The sequence below is a fragment of the Rattus norvegicus genome, chromosome 6 (assembly GCF_036323735.1).
Source record: "Rattus norvegicus strain BN/NHsdMcwi chromosome 6, GRCr8, whole genome shotgun sequence".
Taxonomy (NCBI): domain Eukaryota; kingdom Metazoa; phylum Chordata; class Mammalia; order Rodentia; family Muridae; genus Rattus; species Rattus norvegicus.
The window spans coordinates 16,199,810-16,218,551 of record NC_086024.1 but is presented as its reverse complement, the minus strand read 5'-3'; the positions used below and the strand labels follow the sequence as shown (position 1 = coordinate 16,218,551).

The 18,742-nt window shown below is 47.7% G+C and overlaps 1 protein-coding gene across 5 annotated transcripts in view; it reads right to left on the bottom strand.

Moving 5' to 3' along the window:
* The window catches only part of Thada (THADA, armadillo repeat containing), a 303,931-nt gene that overhangs the window by 21,972 nt on the left and 263,217 nt on the right, over positions 1 to 18,742 (bottom strand). For all 5 annotated transcript variants that reach the window (XM_006239705.5, XM_006239707.5, XM_017594120.3 and 2 more), the window contains one exon: positions 15,775 to 15,906. In XM_006239705.5, the coding sequence (XP_006239767.1) occupies positions 15,775 to 15,906 (132 nt within the window). The remainder of the gene's footprint in view (positions 1 to 15,774; positions 15,907 to 18,742) is intronic.

Sequence of the window (18,742 nt, the reverse complement as noted above, 5' to 3'; positions counted from 1 at the left end):
TTGGTGTGTATGCTTGCATGCTGTGGCTCATGCCTCATGTGTGGAGGTCAGCGATCAGAGGGCAAGTGCTTGTCTGTCTGTCCTTCCTTCCTTCCTTCCTTCCTTCCTTCCTTCCTTCCTTCCTTCCACCGTGTTTAAGACAGGGTCCTTGTTGCCTGCCACCATGTATGGCAGGCTAGCAGGCTATGAACCTATGGAGATCCACTTGTCTCTGCTTCCCACCTCACCGTATGAGCGATCTACAGGTGTGTGCTAGCTCGGTGCTGTGCCCAGCATTTGGGTTCTTAGCATCTAAACTCAGGCTCACCTCAGGCTTAGGTGGCAAGCACTGTATTTCTGAGCCAGCTCCTAATGTTCCTTTTGTTGTTGGAATAGTGGTATATTTAGCAGTTTCTTAGATACCTGAGTGGTATTTTGCTACACTAAAGCTCTTTATTCACTGTAGGTGCTGGGGAATGGCCACAGGGCTTCAGGTGTGCCAGGCGATATCTGCCACTAAGCGCACTTCTGTTTATGTTTATTTTAAATTTCCAGTGTGCTCGCAACTTCCTCAGAAAGTAACGAAGGAAGACCCTGATTTTGTGAGTTGAAACCTACAGTATAGATGTTGTAGTGTCCTGTGCTGTTTAGGTTGTTTTGTAGAGTGTGCACCTGTCTGTAATTCAGTTCAGGGGACCCAGCGTCTTTTCTGGCTCTACAGGGGCTAGGCATGCAATGCAGCGAACTTAAACACACAGGCAAAATACCGGCAACACATAAAATCAATTTTAAAACAAAAAGTAAAACAAGGGCTGGCAACTTGAGTTGGGACCCACAGGGTGGAAAGAGACAACAGATGCTGTCAGGTTGTCCCCTGAACTCGTTGAGTGTGTTATGGTATACTTGCACACATGCACGCATATGCATACACAAAATAAACATAATAGAAATTAAAACAAAGCAGTAACAAGACCTCCAGAGACACTGGAGATCTCAGAGCTGCTCGCTGCAGCTGAGTTTGCTGAGGCCAGGACTATGTATGTTCATTGCCACAGGCTACACTTCAGCAAATCTCTGATTATGGAGAGCTCAGGCTGAGCTAGGGTGATCCCTGTAACCTTGAGTTTTTAATCTCTGCTTAGCACTGGGACCCTTGAACACGGAGGACCTCACAAGCTATAGCAGTGTCTCCTGTTAGTGAGGCTTCTCTGGGAGGTTCTTACAAAGGGATGCCTCATTCTCTACAATGTACCTGCAGGGGTTGTTCTATCCTAACTGAGCAACTTAGCCTGAGGCTGAGATGTTAGTGTCCTTTATCTTTTATAGGAGGCTTGTTCATGGTCTCCTTCCCTTTTTATTTCTTCTGACACTAGGGCCTTGCAATGCTCTACCACTGAGTCACCTGCTCCCCTTTAAAACTTTATTTTTATTATTTTGTTTTATGTATGTGGGTGTTTTGCTTATGTATGTCTATGTACTACACATGTTCCTGGTATCAGAGAAGGGATCAGATCTCCTTGATGTAGGTGCTGAGACTAGAACCCAGGTCTTTTAGAACAGTAGCTAGTGCTCTTAATCACTGGTCCATCTCTCCAGCCCTACTCTTTCTTTACACATTGTAAACCTGTGAAAAGTTTTCTTCGTAGGGTAATATATCACTCTGAGATCTGTGAAGTCAAAGCAAGATCGGCATCTTATCTCTACCATTTGAAACACCATCTCTTCTTCCTGTTGCTACTCACTGAAACAGTCCTAAGGACCCTTTTATTTCTTTTTTCTTTCTTTCTTTTGTTTTTATGAGACAGGGTTTCACTATGTAGCCCTGGCTATCCTGAAACTTGCTCCGTAGACCAGGCTGGCCTTGAACTCTGAGCTCTGCCTGCCTGTCTGCTGAGTACTGGGATGACAGCTGTGCAACGCTGACCAGCACTTCTCTGAATTTGCAGAGACTGTGTTACTTAAGGAGCACCTATTGTGTCAGAATGTCAGAAAGGTGTGTGTGCGCATATGTTCCCTTTAGAAAGATTAACTCCAGGGAAATGCCCAGCCCATTTTCCCCACATCTTGTAGTTAAGTATGTTCACGGTATTAAGTGGTAGCTGACGATGAAGTGAACACACCACAGAACTCTGGGACAATCTGTAAGCAGGGACAGGCACATGCTCTCTGATATTCTTTCTTCTCATGTGCAACGAGACTGGCATGATTCATGCTTCCAACAGCCACAGTGGTCCAAGCAGTAACTTGGTAAGTGAATATTACTTGCCAGGATACTGAGGCAAAGAGAGAAAAAGTTTGGGTTCCTCCTGACAGAGAGGGGGGCCCCGGTTGCCTCACTGTGTATCATTATTTGATTTGTCTATTACATGCAGATATCAGGATTACCAAATGCTGGATCAGATTTTGCCTTAAAAAAAAAAAAAAAAAAAAAAAAAAAGCTGTACCTGACAGTCCATGCCTGTGATCTAAGAGCTCAAGAGCAGAGGCAGAGGGACTGCTTGTTTAAGGTTTGTCTGATCCACAGTGAGTTCAATCGGAATGAAACCTTATCTCAAAATAAAAAGCAAAAAGAATCCTGGAATGTAGCTCAGTGGTAGAGGCCTTGACAAGGAGACATAAGACCCCAGATTCAACCCTCAATAACAAAAACCAATCTCCTAAACTTAGATCCAAGGGATCCGATACTCCTTCTGGTCTCCATGTGCACTTTACACGCACGCATGCACGCACCTTTAAAAATATTTTAAAAGGCTTAACAAACCTGATGACCATTTATTTTTCGAAGATTATTCTCACTGTTGTTTTTGAGACAAGGTCTTGGTAGCCAAGGCTGACCCAGAACTCCCTATCTAGCAGAAGATGACCCTGAACTGAGCCTCATCCTCTACTTGACGAGTGCTGGGATTACAGGCATTCTCCACCACACTAAGTCCAGGGCATCCTTTTAGGTCTTACCCATTCTTTGTACTGCATTGAAGAGAAGCTTTATGTTGTGTCTTCCTCATAATCTAGAGGGGGTGGATAGCCAGCACGTGGGCTCTGGGAACACTGTTCAGTTGGTAAAGTGTTAGATGCAAGTATGAAAACACAGCTTGGATCCCTGGGAACCAGGTCAAAGGCTGGGCACAGTGGCATTTACCTGTAATCTTAAAGCTGGGAGACAGAAAAGAGAGAGCATTCCAGGAGTGATCCAGTACAGCTGAATTGGGAGCCTTGTTTGAATAAGGTGGGGCATGATTGAGGAAGACAACCAATGTCAAACCCTTGCCTCCACATGCACGACCCCCCTCAAAAGACAGAAAGAATGGCTGGCCATGGTGGTGCATGCCTTTAGTCCCAGCACTTGGGAGGCAGAGGTAGTCAGAGGTCTGTGAGTTCAAGACCCATCACAGGTTCTAAAGACAGAAATACAGAGGGACCTGTTGGGGGTGGGGGTGGGGGAAAGACTGACAGAGACAGAGACACCATGAAGACCATTCTTTGGCTGAGTCTGTATCTGTCTCTCAGCTTCCTTTCTCTTCCTACCTGCTCTAAATTCACCCTCCCTTCATCTTTCTTTTACTTGATTTAGCAGAGAACTAAGATGTGCTCTAGCTCACTAGAACATATATCCTAAAATAAGTCTTGCATTTTAAATATCATTCTTGTCTCTTCAAATCTCCAAACCCACCAAGTCCACCACTGTAAAATACAAATAGTAGAAGTTTTAATTCCATTTTTCCATGGTAAGAGCCAGTCCCACCCCAGGCAAATTCTGTGACCAGCTCCTTTTCTCTCTAGGTGGCTGGCCTTGAGTCTAGCAGGCTGTGTCATTTGGCATCTTGCTTACTGGGTACTCATTTAAAAAAGTATCTGTGGTTCTGGGGAATAGATGTTGTGAAATGGAGTGAAAAGGACTTGCAGTCTGAAACTAGTGGCCTTTTCCTCCCCTCATGTGTGAGTAAGCCTCCCTGACAGAAGTGGCTTTTTCAAAGGTGAAAAACAACTGAGATATATGGACAGGCCTATTGGAGAAGGGCAGGGACCGCCTGTAGCCAATGCAGACGGTCAGATGATTCCTAGATCTCTTCTAGGCTGGCAGACAGGCTAGACAGGAAGGAAATGGAAAGAGACACAGCGAGAGGCCAGGGTGGGGTGCAGAGTATAGGCAGGCTGGCCCACTGGGAGACTTTCTATGAACACTGAGTTTTATGCCAGTATGAACATAACCCCCGTGTCCAGCAAAAGATGGCCAGTGAAAGCCTGTGCTCACTTCAGGGTCACATGCATACACACTGAGGAAGATGGAGGGGCATTTTCTCTGAAACAGAATTCTGCTTCTGAGGGCCTTGACCACTCACTGTGTTTTAGGAAGCCACCAGAAAAATATCCCTGTCAGTTGCTCATAGTCAAATCAAATTTTTGTCCAGAAGCCTACTTATGTTTGGACCAGTCTCTTCTTGTAACTCCTGAAGAGTGAGGGAGGGTTGGAGGCACAGCCTAAGGGTGACACTGCACATGGCCACGTCCTGAGCCCCGTGAGTGCAGAGCCAGTGAGTTCATGTGTAGCTTTTGTAAGCACAAAAACAGAGGGTGGGCTGTCAAACAGGCCTCCCATCACTTTCCAGGCTGAAGAGGTCAGAGGAATTATGACACTGTGGCTTAGTGGCAAAGGCGTATAACACTAAGGACTCTTACTTTCTGATCTGACAGGACTGAAGCACCTGGGGAGCCTGGCCAACCCAGTTTGACCTAACCCAAGCCTCCAAGGCTCCTCATGGATCACAAGGGGCCCTTGGGTTTCCTGGGAGGCTGCACAGGAGACCTGACCTCCCTGAGGTCCAGACCCGCTGCTTCTCCACAACCACAGAGAGCTACAGAAGCCAGGTCACAGTCTGATGCAGCCACTCGAGCTGCTAACACGCCAGCCACCTTGCTAGTGCCAGAAATCTGTCTTTAAGCTTCTGGTGTGGGTGAGTGGATGAGACTCCTGGCCAACAAACACCAGAACTGAAGAAGGTGAGTGTGACCAAAGAAGTCAGAGTGCTGATGTCCAAAAGGCCATGTGGAAAAGGAGGTCCAGGGAGCTGGCTGGACCTTAGAACCCAAGACTAACAGGCTGACCTAGCACAGGCCATGACAACACTCCCACAGAAATGAAGTAGGACTAGGCTGGTGCATCTAAAAGGACCTGGGCCTCTATCTTACTCAGCCTTGGTCCTTCCATGTCCCTCCCATTCCACTAGGTGCTATCACCCAATCACTTCTCTTCTCATCAATTCTAACTATATGGTGATGTAATTTTTAATTATCAGACAGGATTTCTATGTAGCCCTGGCTGTGCTAGTACTCACTCTATAAACCAGGCTTGGCCTCAAACTCACAGTTACCCACCTGCCTCTACCTCCCAAGTACCAGGATTAAAGGCGTGGGCCACTACCATCTGTCCCATAGTCACATTTATGAAGATAGAGACAACTCATCAATCAGAATTCTGTTATTCTCTTTTCTCATATACTTGTCTATGTGAGTTGCTATGATGAAACCAACATGGATAAAACCTGTGAATGGCACAACACTCAAGAGCAGGGCTTCTAAATGGCCAAGGCAGGGGCCAAGACCATCCACGTGTGAGCCCCCAGCTGCGGCTGAGTGCAGTACTAGAGCACGTGAGAACAGGATGGCAAGTGAGAAGCGTGCACCTACCTTCTTTCTACGTGCACTTCCCTGTCATGTAGAGAAAGCACTTAGGTAAGCATGTTGCCATCGGCAGGCTTGGGCCTCTTCTGAGTGCTGCAGAACATGAGCAGCCCCTGGTTGCTAAGGTAGACGTAGGGGTAGATGTAGTCACTAGACAGCACACATGAAGTGAGGCTGGACCTACCATCTTGGACAAGAGGTACAGCACACACTGAAAATGCAGAGTGCTAGGAAAAAAGGTGTGGGTCCTTTGATGACATCACACAAGCCTGCTGGGTCTTGTGAGTCAGGGAGAAAAGCTACTGTACTGGCTGGTTTTGTGTGTCAACTTGACACAAGCTGGAGATATCACAGAAAAAAGGAGCCTCAGTTGAGGAAATGCCTCCTGACCCAGCTGGCATTTTCTCAACTAGTGATGGGGGTGGAGGACCTCTTGTGAGTGGTGCCGTCCCTGGGCTGGTGATCTTCGGTTCTATAAGAAAGTAAGCTGAGCAAGCTGGGGAAGCAGGCCAGTAAGTTACATCCCTCCCTGGCCTCTGCATCAGCTCCTGCTTCCTGACCCGCTTGAGTTCCAGTCCTGACTTCCTTTGGTGATGAACAGCAATGTAGAAGTGTAAGCTGAATAAACCCTTTCCTCCCCAACTTGCTTCTTGGTCATGATGTTTGTGCAGGAATAGAAACCCTGACTAAGACAGCTACTGACATGTGTAAAGGACTATGAAGATGGTCTCTGTGCTACAGACACCAGTGGTTTCATGCTTGAAGCTGGAGTTCCTCTCAACACTCCCCACCCCCCAACCCCCCTGCTTTATGGTACTGTGGGTGCTACTGTTGAAGGCACGGGGAAGGCAAGATCAAAGTGGAAGAGAGGAGCACAGGAGAAGGCACTGTCAAGGTCAGTTTTTGATTCTCACTTCCTTTCTCTGCCTTTGGTCCTGAAGACCAGTTTCATTTTGTTTCTTTTTAATTTTTAAAAAAATGTTTATTAATTTTTATTTATATGAGCACACTGTAGCTGTCTCCAGACACACCAGAAGAGGGCACCGGATCTCATTACAGATGGTTGTGAGTCACCATGCTGGGAACTGAACTCAGGACCTCTGGAAGAGCAGCTCTTAACTGCTGAGCCATCTCTTTAGCCCCATTTTGTTTCTTTTAAAGGCAGGGTCTCACCATGTAGCTCCAGATGGTCTGGAATTCAGATATCTGCCTGCCTCTACCTTCCAAGTGCCACCACACTCATTCATTTTGACAAGCTCTGTCAGTACACTCACTGAAGATTTCCTGCCCTTTAGACACGATGGACACTTGTTGCCTCAGAGAGCTAGCCAAAGCACAGTTCCTAGGATACCATCTTCTCCAGTGATCACACATAAAGACATGCTCCCCTGCTGTCCTGTGCTCTTTTCAGAGACGCTGAGAGGCAGTAGATGTCTAACCCAGCATTCTGCCTGAGTGCCTGCATGCTCTCCTGGCACAGGCCCCGGTAAAACTCCTCTTCGCATCAATCACAGTAACGGCCATTTTCCAACTGTTCTGCTTTGAAGCGCTCCTGTCATGTGGAACAGGAAAGCCTAGGCTAGCCTACTCCAAATAGGAGCTCTCGAACAATATTCAAAGGATTTGTGGGAAGGATGAGGGTTTCCCAGGTCTCAGACAATCCCTTGTACTCTTACTAGGATATTGGTAGGATGCTGAAGAACAAGGCTTCATTAGTGGCCTATTCAGGCCTACTCTTGGGCTTAGCTCTTGCCTTGCAGAACCTTTCAGGCTGTATAGTATTACAACAGCATGGATCTGACAGCTCTGTGTAGTTAGTGTTGGTGCAAGATTGTTGTGGCATAATTAATAAAGTGCATGACCGGTCCCCTTGAGCTCCCACTCCCCATGGATCCTCATGCTTTAACTGTTTCTCTGTCAGCTGCATTCACACACTGTCCCCTTGTTGGGTTGTTACCACGCCTGACATACACATTGCATTCCACAGCTGTGCTAGCGTGGCCCCATGCCATGCTAGCCCCAAGCACTCTATAGCCTAGCATGGCTTCCTGTCATGGACTCTGCTTGCCCTCCCAACAACTCAGTGAAAACATGACTCAACAGACTATAACCCAACAACCAGACTTATGTTAAATACTCAATGTACAACACATCCATACAATTAACTTGTGATAAGGATATAGACCACCCACCTAGATAAGATAAATTTGTCTATAGAAACTCATCCCTTAAGAAACAGTCATAAAAACCTGTATCTATGTAGAGATGCATGGCGAGGATCATTTATGTCTGCCTCCATCATGGTGCTTCCCCTTTCTGCTCCTCCCTCTCCTTCTAAAACTTCTGTTCCCTCCTCCCTTTCTTCTCTCCCGTACAATGACAGGCCCTGTTTTATCTTGTGTCTGCCTTCACCTGCATAAGGACATCAACCTACAGAACATGTCTTAGGAACTGGGGGAGAGTTGCTCCTTAGTCATCTAACCAAACCAGGAGTGAATGAGGCCAAAGCCTAGTTTCTTTACTCTGATTTCCCCTCTCAGTTCAGGTTCAAAGAGGCTTGGGGAATGGCTCAGCCAGTAAAGTGCTTGTTATGTGAACATGAGGACCTCAGTCTGACCCTCAGACCTCACCTGGAGAAGGTGAGCAAAGCAGCACATACCTGTAATCTTGGCACTGGGGCTTAGGGAGAGACAGATCCTTGGGGCTCAGTGGCCAGTCTGGGCTAATTAAGTAAGTCCTACGCTGCTAGGGAAAGACTGTCTCAAAAGGAATTGTGACAGTCCCATACCTGCAAACAAATGAACACACATGCACATGCAAAAGGTGCTTTCCCTAGTGAGCTGAGAAATGCTGCATCCTGTGTAGTCCTAGCATGGCAAATGGAGGCTTCCACATAGAAGGGAAGCCAGGAAAGGGGGTTGAGCCATGAGCAGTGGTCGGCAGGCACAGTTACCCTTTGCTAACAGGGACAGTGAGCACCAGATGGCCTAGGCTCTGGACCCAGGGCCTATCACCACCCACAGAAGTCAGTTACTTGGGGGCCAGTGAGCTTGGCCATCAGGACCAGTATTAGTGGAGGCAAAATGATTCTCAAATAAATCTCATTTCCTTGAAAGGGGCTTGTTGTTGTCAATCCCACCACCCCAGCAACAAGGCTCAGCTAGAGTACTCATGGGGCCTGCAACCCACTCCTAGATTTAGATGTGAGCATTTGTTTGCATCAGTTCTGTACAGCATGAGAGCCAGCTGCTTGTGGCATACTGGCTGAGCGCAGGTGTATGTCAGGGGACGAGGCTCCCTGGGAACAGTGACAGCTCGGAAAGGCAAAGTGGTATGTGGTCATTGGAGCTTCACTGTAACAATCCCCTACAGGGGATTTGGGGAAGAGGTAGAGACTGGTCTACCTTGACCAGAGGCCTGTGACTTGAAGAAATGAATGAGGAGATAAAGGCCCTCTCTCTCTGGCAGATCACAATTGCGATCTTTCTGACAGCAGGAAGAAGTACCTTGACAGCAGTAGAGCAGGCCCAGAGCTGGCCTAGGGTGGTTAGAAGGAGGGAGATACTGGCTTCATAGAACATTCTGTTCTACCCAGTGCTGCTGGAGTTCCGCCAAATTCTCTCCCAGACAGCATTCTTCTTGTGGCTCAGCTCATTTGTCCCAGGAGTCTACACTGGTCTTTGAGGTCATACTTAAATTTCTGTCACTTCCTCTATGAGAATCAAGGTGTCTGGAAGGTGAGTGAAGTGCTTTCCTGAGCTCAATGAGACCTGTGTTTCAGACCTTACTTCCCACTAACAGTGGGATTCAGGGTCTTTTACCTGCCTTTGCTCTTAGGTCCCTAACTGTAGATCACAGGCCATGACTCCTCCAGCCCTATGTGATCCCCTCCTAGGAAGGGACCCAGAGGGCAGGGTCCAGCAGCCTTTGGTGCAGGACCATCTGCTCTTCCTGGAAGAGACACTGCTCTATCATAATCCCCTCCTTTGCTTTGGCTCCAGGCCCCAATGCACTTTCTTAGCAACTCTAGTGTCTCCCATCAAACATGCCAGTGGAATTGGGATATGGTGGCACATGCCTATAATCCTAGCATTCTGAACTGCCAGGGAGAGGATTAGGAGCTCAAGGTCACCCTGGGCTACACAGAGAACCTGAAGCCAGCCTGAACTAGAAGAGAAACATCTCCAAAAAGCCAAAAATAAAGAAAAGAAAAAGAAATAAAGAAACCATAACAGTTCAGAAAGTCTCCACTGTCCCCTGTACTATCACACATCCTAGACCTGTAGTCTGGGTTGGATTCCTTGCACTGTCTCAGAAGAGGGTCTGCAAGGGCAAAGCTTTAGTCTCCACAGGGTCCTGGCTCTAGGTCTCTAGTCCTCATGGTCCTCAGGACTTTGGACACATCACTCATTGTTCAGAACTCGAATGAAGGAAGCATAACTACAGAACATGAGAGGGCCGACATGGTTATTGTATCTGCTCAGAAAAAGGGGACTTGAAGGACATGCCCCGCACTCAGAGCAGCTGCCACTCAAGTCCCCACGAGGATGTGTGTGCCATTAGTCGCTAAGCTTGGCCTTCCCAGGGTGTGCAGGCATAAATGAAACTTTTACTCAAGAAACTCCACCCTGCGGGGGCTGGAGAGAGGGCTAAAAGCACTGGCTGTTTTTGTAGAGGATGTTGTTTATTTATAAATAAATATTAACTTTAAATGTTTTATTTTATTCTTATCTATATAGATGTCTTGCCTGCATGTATGTCTGTGCACTATGTGTGTGTAGGCCAGAAGACGGTGTGCAGATTCCCTGGAACTGGAGTTAGAGTTAGTGTTGAGTCACTGTGGGGGTGCTGGAAGCTGAATCCCAGTTCTCTACAAGAGCAACCAATGAGCGTTCTCTCCATTGTCATGAGTCTGTTTTTTGTTTTTTTGAGACAGGGTTTCTCTGTGTAGTCCTGGCTGTCCTGGAACTCCCTCTGTAGACCAGGCTGTCCTCTAACTCAGATTCGTCTGCCTCTGCTGTGGATAATCTGTGCTGGGATTAAAGGTGTGAGCCACCACTGCTAATAAATTTTAAAGGAAAAAAAATCCATCCTGCTTGAAAAGGAGGGAATGATGAGAGAACAAATAAATCTAGATCTGTCAGAGGCAGGGACTGAGTAGATGTTCAATCAGTTAGGAAGCAGTGGGGCCTAATGTAGCTTACACAATCTGCTAGAACTCGGATCCCCCACTGCAGGAAACTTTTTCTCTTCTTTTCTTTTTTTTGATTGATTGATTTTTATACTTCAGATTTTATTCCCCTCGCCATCCTCTCTCCTTCTTTTAAAAAATTAACTTATTTTATGTATGTGAGTACACTGCAGCTGTCTTCAGACACACCAGAAGTGGGCATCGGATCCCATTACAGATGGTTGTGAGCCACCGTGTGGTTGCTGGGAATTAAACTCAGAACCTCATGGAGAGCAGTCAGTGCTCTTAACCCCTGAGCCATCTCTCAAGTCCCAACTTTTTTTCTTTCTTTTCTCCTTTCTTCTTTTCTTTCTTTGTTAGCCTTGGCTGTTCTAGAATTCCCTATGTAGACCAGGCTGGTCTTGAACTCACAGAGCTCCATAGAGCAATTTCTTAACAGTTTAGAATACAAAGGGCTTTACTTCTATCTCTCCCACATGCAGTCAGTGTTGTAAAACCCAAATTCTTATTGTTTGAACTATTTTGACCAAAACATTTTCCCATTTATTCATTCTTTCAACTGTTTACACAATGATTTTTAGTGGACTCCAGGGTTTAAAAGTCACAGCAGTGAACAAAGACAAAAATCCTACTGTACAGCAACTGGGAGACTGAGCAGGGGGCCAGGAGCTCGAGATCAGCCTGGGCTACAGAGTCAGAACTGCTCTCAAAATCAATCCAGGACCAGTAAGTGCTTACTTCTTAAAGAACCTGCTGACATGCGTGATTACTTGAGTCTGATCCCAGGTAGTAGGGAAAAGGCCCACTCCTGCTAAGTTCTCTGGCTTCCACCAGGTACGCTGTAGCACACTTGTACACAGACACACACACACACACAGACACACACAGACACACACACAGACACACACAGACACACACACACACACACACACACACACACACACACACACACACAAATAAAACATAAAAGTTAAAAAAAAACCCTCTACTTTTTGGGAACTGTTCTGCTGGAAGGAGTCAAAGTAACAAACACTAAAAACTGCAGAGAATGAAGGCGGGGAGGCCAGGCAGCTCTCTGTGGAGTTGGTGCTGAGGCTGAGATGGGTTGGTAGGTAGGAAAGTCCACTGCAGGAGAGTAAGCATACGCAGCTTGTGCAGATGCCAAGGTCCTCAGGCTGATGTGACAGAGCTAAGGGAGACTATGGTGGCAAGAGCAGGAAGAGAGAAAGAGGCAGGTGCGGGTCAGGTCAGCGGTGTGCTTTTCCTGCTGCTGGGGGAATCTGGGTCTTAGAGTATGGGAAGCCAGGGTAGGGAGTGGGTGGAGCAGTGGCATGGATGGCACTCACGACGACCCCTCTCAGGAGCCCATGGACAAACTGCCTGGAGGCAGACAAAGGAGGAGAAGCAGCCCAGGAGAGGTGGTCCGCCTCTAACACAAGCATGTGAGCAGTCTGAGGACGATGATCTGTGAGTACCTGGTAGGTAAGTGGGGGGACATGGCTCACCATTTTGCTTCACTTGCAGATGCTCCCTTCGCATCAGTGCTTCTCAGCTTTGATGGCCCTCCCCCTCCTCCGGTTTATTTTATTTTTAAATTACTTCTGTATCTGTATGTAATAGGTACCCATGGAGGCCAGGGGCACTGGATCTCTCTTAAACTGGATTATGGGTGGTACTGAACTGCTAGGCATGGATGCTGGGAACTGAATTTGGATTCCTGCAAGAACATATTTGTTTTAACTGCTGAGCCATCTCTATACCCTCTGGTCTTTGGGAAAAGACAGATGGTGCTCACAGAGCACTGAGTCTGGGCCAGGCATAGGCTTTGGAGACAGTAATATACCAGAGAAGATTAGGAAGAACCTACAGGAAGGTGGAGGGAGGAGGGAAGCGATGCTTAGAGACCTCTTCTGGGCCTGACCTTGCAAAATGCCTGTGAACAGGTAAGCTGCCAGGTAAGCTGCCAGGCCTCAGGCTGGTGGGCAGCCTTCAAAGGTTCTGGAGGTGGAACACTGGTGGCCCAGCATCAATCCCCACAGGCCTGGGGCTCTGCTGACTGAAATGTCACAGTGGCCTAGCATTCTCTTCTCTCCACTCAGGTCTTCCCTGACTGCTCAGTGGTTGGGACATATGAGGCTGTTCGTCCTTCCTGCTGCCTCATGGGCTGTACACAGATTTCAGTGAAGCACACATGCTGGGTCTTGGGTAGTGATGGGAGAACATTTTGGGGGTTGCTGAGCAAGTGTGGGTTTCCCCTCCTTTGTTGCCCAGGGCTACAGGGTCGTCTGGACTTGCTTTACACATGCCCTGCTCCAATCTCAAATATTCATGTCTCCTATTCCCATATCCCATGTATGCTTCCACTCATTCTACGGCTTCTCTGCTAAGGCTCACTATGACTCCAGCTTTTTATTGTCTGTCACCCCAGGCCCAGGGGCTCCTTCGGTATCTCCTGGCTAGCTGGGGTCCATGGCCTCTATCACCCCAGGCAAGCTCCTAGCTTCATAGTCTGAGACCCTGGCCTGGAAGGTGGGAGGACAGGACCCAGGACATGGGGTAAGCTGCAGACAATGAGTGAGTGAAGCAGACAGGCTGCTACAGCTTGGTGAGTCAGTGCCGAATGGGCTCTCAGCTGCTTCTAGTAGGTTTCAGAATGGCACTCTTAGTTTTTATAGGCAACCAGGGAATGGCTGAGCAGAGATGTGACCATTGGTGAAAGGGGAGCATTCACTGCACACCTGACAGAGACAGCATGGAGGCCGGGGCACCTCTGTAAACCCAGCACTCACGGGGACGTGTGGATCAGGAGTTCATGGCTAGCTTTGATAAGTATATGAGATCCCAAACAAACAACAGAACCCTCATTTAAAAAAGCCAATGGCATAAGAGAGGGTGACCTCTAAGTCCATGGCTGCCTGGACAGAGAAACCCATAGCATGCAGAAAAGGAAAAGCCAGAAGAAAAGGCCAGAGTAATTTGGATGACAGTGACCAGATCTCAGGAGTCTGGAGGCAGAGCTGGTAGGGTTAATGCTCTACCACCTCATACACTCTCATGGTGGAAGACAAAGTCTTACGTGATCCTTGGTGGCTCAGGAATCCAAAAGAGCTTTAGACCAGAACCAGAGCTCCAAAAGGTACGATAAAGGCAGACATATTTGCCTCTGTCCATCCTCCTTGTTCCCTAACTTTTTTTTCTTTCTTAAATAGGGCCTCACTATGTCACATATGTCTCTGTATGTCAGGCTAGCCTGCCTCTGCCTCTTCAGTGCTCATATTAAAGGCACTTCACTCCATGCCTGGCTCCTTCCTAAGTTGTTTCTACTTTTCTCCTAGCCTTCTACTGAGCCTTCTTGAACCTAAACACACAGTCTCTTATCCTCTCAAGTCCTCTTTCTTATCCTCTATCAAGGTAAGCAGACTGCTGGTCATCAGAATTACTTTTTTCTTTAAAATCTGACATGTTGGTATAGATCAGGGCGCAAAGCTGCTGACTAAAGCTGAGAGGGTAGAGAGTGGGGTTGTGGGGGAGGGAGACAAGCTCAGGATGCCAGCCCTTGTCTGCTCCTGACCCACAGCATCTCCAGCTTCCGGGTACCTTGTTCTCACTCAGAATGCTATCTCTTAACTGGAGTAGCAGACAAACTTGTATTTAAGCTTAAACATTGTCCCATATGGGATCCCTTGTTCAAAAGTCAAGCCTAGAGCATACACAGGTAAGAGTAGGCTGCTAGGTGAGGGCTGAAAAGATGGCTCACAGTGTCTCTTGTGAACTAGAGCCCTTTCTTGTACATTTCCAGACCCAGCCAGACACAGTCTCCCAGCTGCAAGCTTCATTCGCCTTTTTATTGTTTATCTAGTATTTTTGCTTCTTAAGACAGTTTTTCTCTGTGTAACCTTGGCTATCCTGGAATTTGCTCTGTAAACCAAGCTGGCCTAGAACTCAGAGATCCACCTTGCCTCTGCTTCCTGAATGTTGGGATTAAAAGTGTGTGCCACCACTAAGAACAGAGGAATGGGCTAGGTGTGGTGGAGCACACTTCTAGTCCCAGCATTCAGGAGGCAGAGCTAGGAGGCCCTGCTACAGGACCTCTGTTAAGTTCATACTTGTGAAGGCTGAAGCAACTCTAGGCACTGCTGCTGGCAGCGGAATTTCATCTTCCAGGTGGCCCAGGTGCAGTGCTGTAGATGGCAGAACCAAGCAGCCAAAAGGTGAATACCTCACCAGTTTCCAGGAGAGCTATCTGAACATTAAGGTCTGTGAGCTCGCTCTCTCTCTCTCTCTCTCTCTCTCTCTCTCTCTCTCTCTCTCTCTCTCTCTCAGTTTTAGGTGTATGAGTGTTTGTTTGGGCTGCATATGTCTGTGCACTTTGTGGAGGCCATATGATGGTATTGGAACATTTGGAACTGAAGTTAAGTTACAGATAGTTTTGAGCTGCTGGATGGGTTCTGGGAATCAAACCCATGTCCTCTGGAAGAGTCAGTGCTCTTAACCACTAAGCCATCTTTATCAGCACTCTGCGTTAAAATTTCTTTTGTGCCTTCTAGAATCATTACTACAAATCTCCACGTATGTCACATTGGTGCAGGTGGACCAATGGCCAGCCATGTGCAGGAGCAGCAGGGCTCCCAGTAGCTGAACTGTGCTGTGGAGAGATCTAGCTAGAGCCTGGGCACTTCATCTTGTTCCCACGGAATGTAATGGTCCTATCCTTCCCTCCTGTTTCTGGTGCTAAGGAACACTTTGTCCCATATCACAGTGCCTTGTGGCTTTTCAGTGCTGTTTCCCATCGCGATGGAAAGGGCGAGGATGAGGCTAAATGGTTAGCCAAAACTTAAAATTTTTATGACATGGCGTCTTATGGGCAGTTTGCCAGGCCTGGTTGTGGGGCAGTAAGGTATAGTGCGAGGTGCAGAACAAAGTACCTGTTGACTGGCAAGTGTTTCCTTGTGACATGGCTGTTGTCACGGTCTCTGTGGCTGCCTCTCGGACGGGTTGTTCCTCACTCTGCAGAAGGGTGAGGACACACCTCCAGAGAGAAAGTGTATCCTGCAGGTCTGTGAAGAAAGCCAAAAGGAGTGAATTCATGCCAGCTGCAGCACCACGATAAGCAATAATAAGGTGTCAGGCTCATGGGGGGGAGACATCCAGGAAGAAGGACAGACATTCTCTTTGGGAAGGGGTGTTACTGTAAGAGAGGAAGACCTGAGGATCAGAACAGCACTGGAACAGAGAGGACCTTGCTGGGGAGGCTTGGAAGGAAGAACCTTCTGTAGGCACTGCAGAGGTGGGACTGGCCTACAGGCTCTGGGCAACTCTCTCCAGTGTCATGCAATAAACATGTTTCTCATGTCTGTAATCCCAGTACTCAGAAAACAGGTAGATGTTTGTGAGATCAAGGCTAGAGGTCTACATATAGAGTTCCAGGGTAGCCAGGGCCATATGATGAGACACTGTGTCACGTCAGGGAGAAAAGACAGCTGAAGGCTGCTGCAAGACTAGTAATCCCAGTCTTTACCAGGCTGTGAACTCAAGGTCAGCTCGGGCTGCATGGTAAGACGTGGTCTCAAAACACCAAAGTGTGCTTTGCACTTTGCAGAAACTAGTTTAATGGTGATTTGAGAGACTGTGAGAACTTACCAGTTCTGGAAAGCAAGTTCCACAGTATGTTTGGGAACAAGAATCAGAAGTGGGGAAGCACACGAAAAGGGGCCATCCTCAGTTACATGTCTCTGGAGCCCATTTTTTGCTACGGTTGGCTCTTAGCACCAAGTCTACAGGTGACCATGTGGTAATGCTGTGGACAGGTGGAAAGGCAGAATGTGCTCTGGGCAGAGCCAAGGGCAAGACATCTAGAATATGGATTAACTCTAGGTCAGAATGAAGCCCATGGCTGCAGGAAGGCATGGGCATGGCCCCAGGCACACAACTTTGGAGGAGAGAGAGGCGGCAGGCATTGTGAGTGCAGGTGTGTGGAGGGCCTCCTTTGAGGGCAGTGGCAGAATGTCACCCCACATGCCTCTGAAGGTGGCGGTCTGAGTGCCCCAGCCCATCCACAGCAGCTCTACTTCTCTTCCCAGAGCAGGCCTTACCCTTACTCCTCCTTTCAGACTCTACACTTTTATTTTTTAATTTTTGACACTGGGTTTCTGGCAGCCCAGGCTGGCCTCAGATTTTATTAGCCTTAGATAGCCTTGAACTCCTAAAATCCTCCTGCTCCTGCCTCTCGAAGGCTGTGACTCCAGGCGTGTGCCACCAAAGAATTCATCTTGAGTTTTGTTGTAACAAGGGCATTTGAGCCCCTACATTCCCCTCTTTAGTTCTCTTCAACCTGGCTGGTTGCTGTTCTTCATTGCACTTGGGCCATTGGCCATGCAGGTCATGCCATCCCAGGACCAGCAGCTAACACAGACACGACTCAATTCCACACAATTTCAGGTCACTCTACACAAATTTACTTGTTTGCCTGGCAGAGTAACCAAAGTTGTTCAGGAAAATGTGCTCCAAGATGACATTGCCCTTACTGAGAATGCTTGACCCAAGAGGACAACAAACTGCCTCCGAGAGAGCAGCTTCACCATGCTGTCTAGGCGGGTTTGCTGGCCTCTGCCTCTCAAGCAGCTAGAACTGCAGGCATGGACTATCGTACCTGACCTAACCAGTCTGTTAGCCTTTTCTCCTATTGCTCTGGCTTCAGTGACTAAGACAGAACAGGAGGGTCACTGATGATGTCACTTCCCAGACAAAGGCTGCACCGGGGCACTTCATAGGTGCTGACTGTTCATGCTTACTGTTCAGTGTAACACCTAAAAACTGATTCTTTCCCTAGCCTGCAACAGAACTGAAAGCTCCTTAGACTGGCTCTGCCTGACTCCTGAGGGCAAGCTTGGAAGCAGGAGAGACAGACAGTGACTAGCTGATGGCAAGTGCACACCTCAAAGTAAGTAATAAGTCTACATGCAGAAGAGGGCAGGCAGGGTCTGTGCTGGAGCTGGCCAAACTCATTTGTCCCTAGTTTCCTTTAACTAAGAATAAAAAAGAATAAATGCCCCTGTGCTGGTCATCTTCCAAGGCTTTCTGTTCTCTTTAGCACTGTTGGCATGAAGCTTTTCCTACCTGCTGCTCTCTAGGTTTGGAGGGCAGTGAGGGAGGAAGCCAATTTAGAAGACAGTTGAGAGACGCACAGCCACCTGACTGAAACAGTGCCTTTTATATCCCAGGGCTGATTTCAAATTAAGTAGCTAAGGGACCCAGCGGTCCAGCAGGGACATCAGATAGAAGCCTGAGGTCAGCCTCAGCATCACAGAAACTACTGCAGAGTACTTCCTGGTGTCTGTTAAGGAAGTCCTTTCTGGCTTCCTGGAAGAGGCTATGTTGTGAAAGGCAAACAAGTCAGTCAAGCAGGGGTTGTTTATAGGGAGTTGGTCCTGACTGAGGACAAATAGGCCTGAGGAAGACATAGATGATGAGACAGTAGGGTGAGCCAGAGATGAATAGAAAAGCAGAAAGGGCCTAGTGAGCCATATTAAAGGATGTGTAGGTCAAACCTGAGACAGCGGGAACCCATGCAAAACTCTTCAGCAGCCGAGCATGTTGGTGCACACTGATCATCCCAGAACTTGGGAGGCCGAGACAGGAGGGATTTCTCAAGTTCCAGGTTCTCCTGGGCTACACAGTGACACCGTCTCAAATGAGGGTTTTAGTCATGGACAACCAAAGGATCAAATGTACAGACAGGGAAGACTGCAAAGCTCACGGGGCTCTGAAAACAGGTAAGTAGAATGGCTTGGGTGGTAACAGAGAAGGAAAAGAAGAAAAGCAGCCATTGGTAAGAAATACTCAGAATATGAACTATGCAGAGAAAATACCCTGGAAACATGTAAACTCATCACA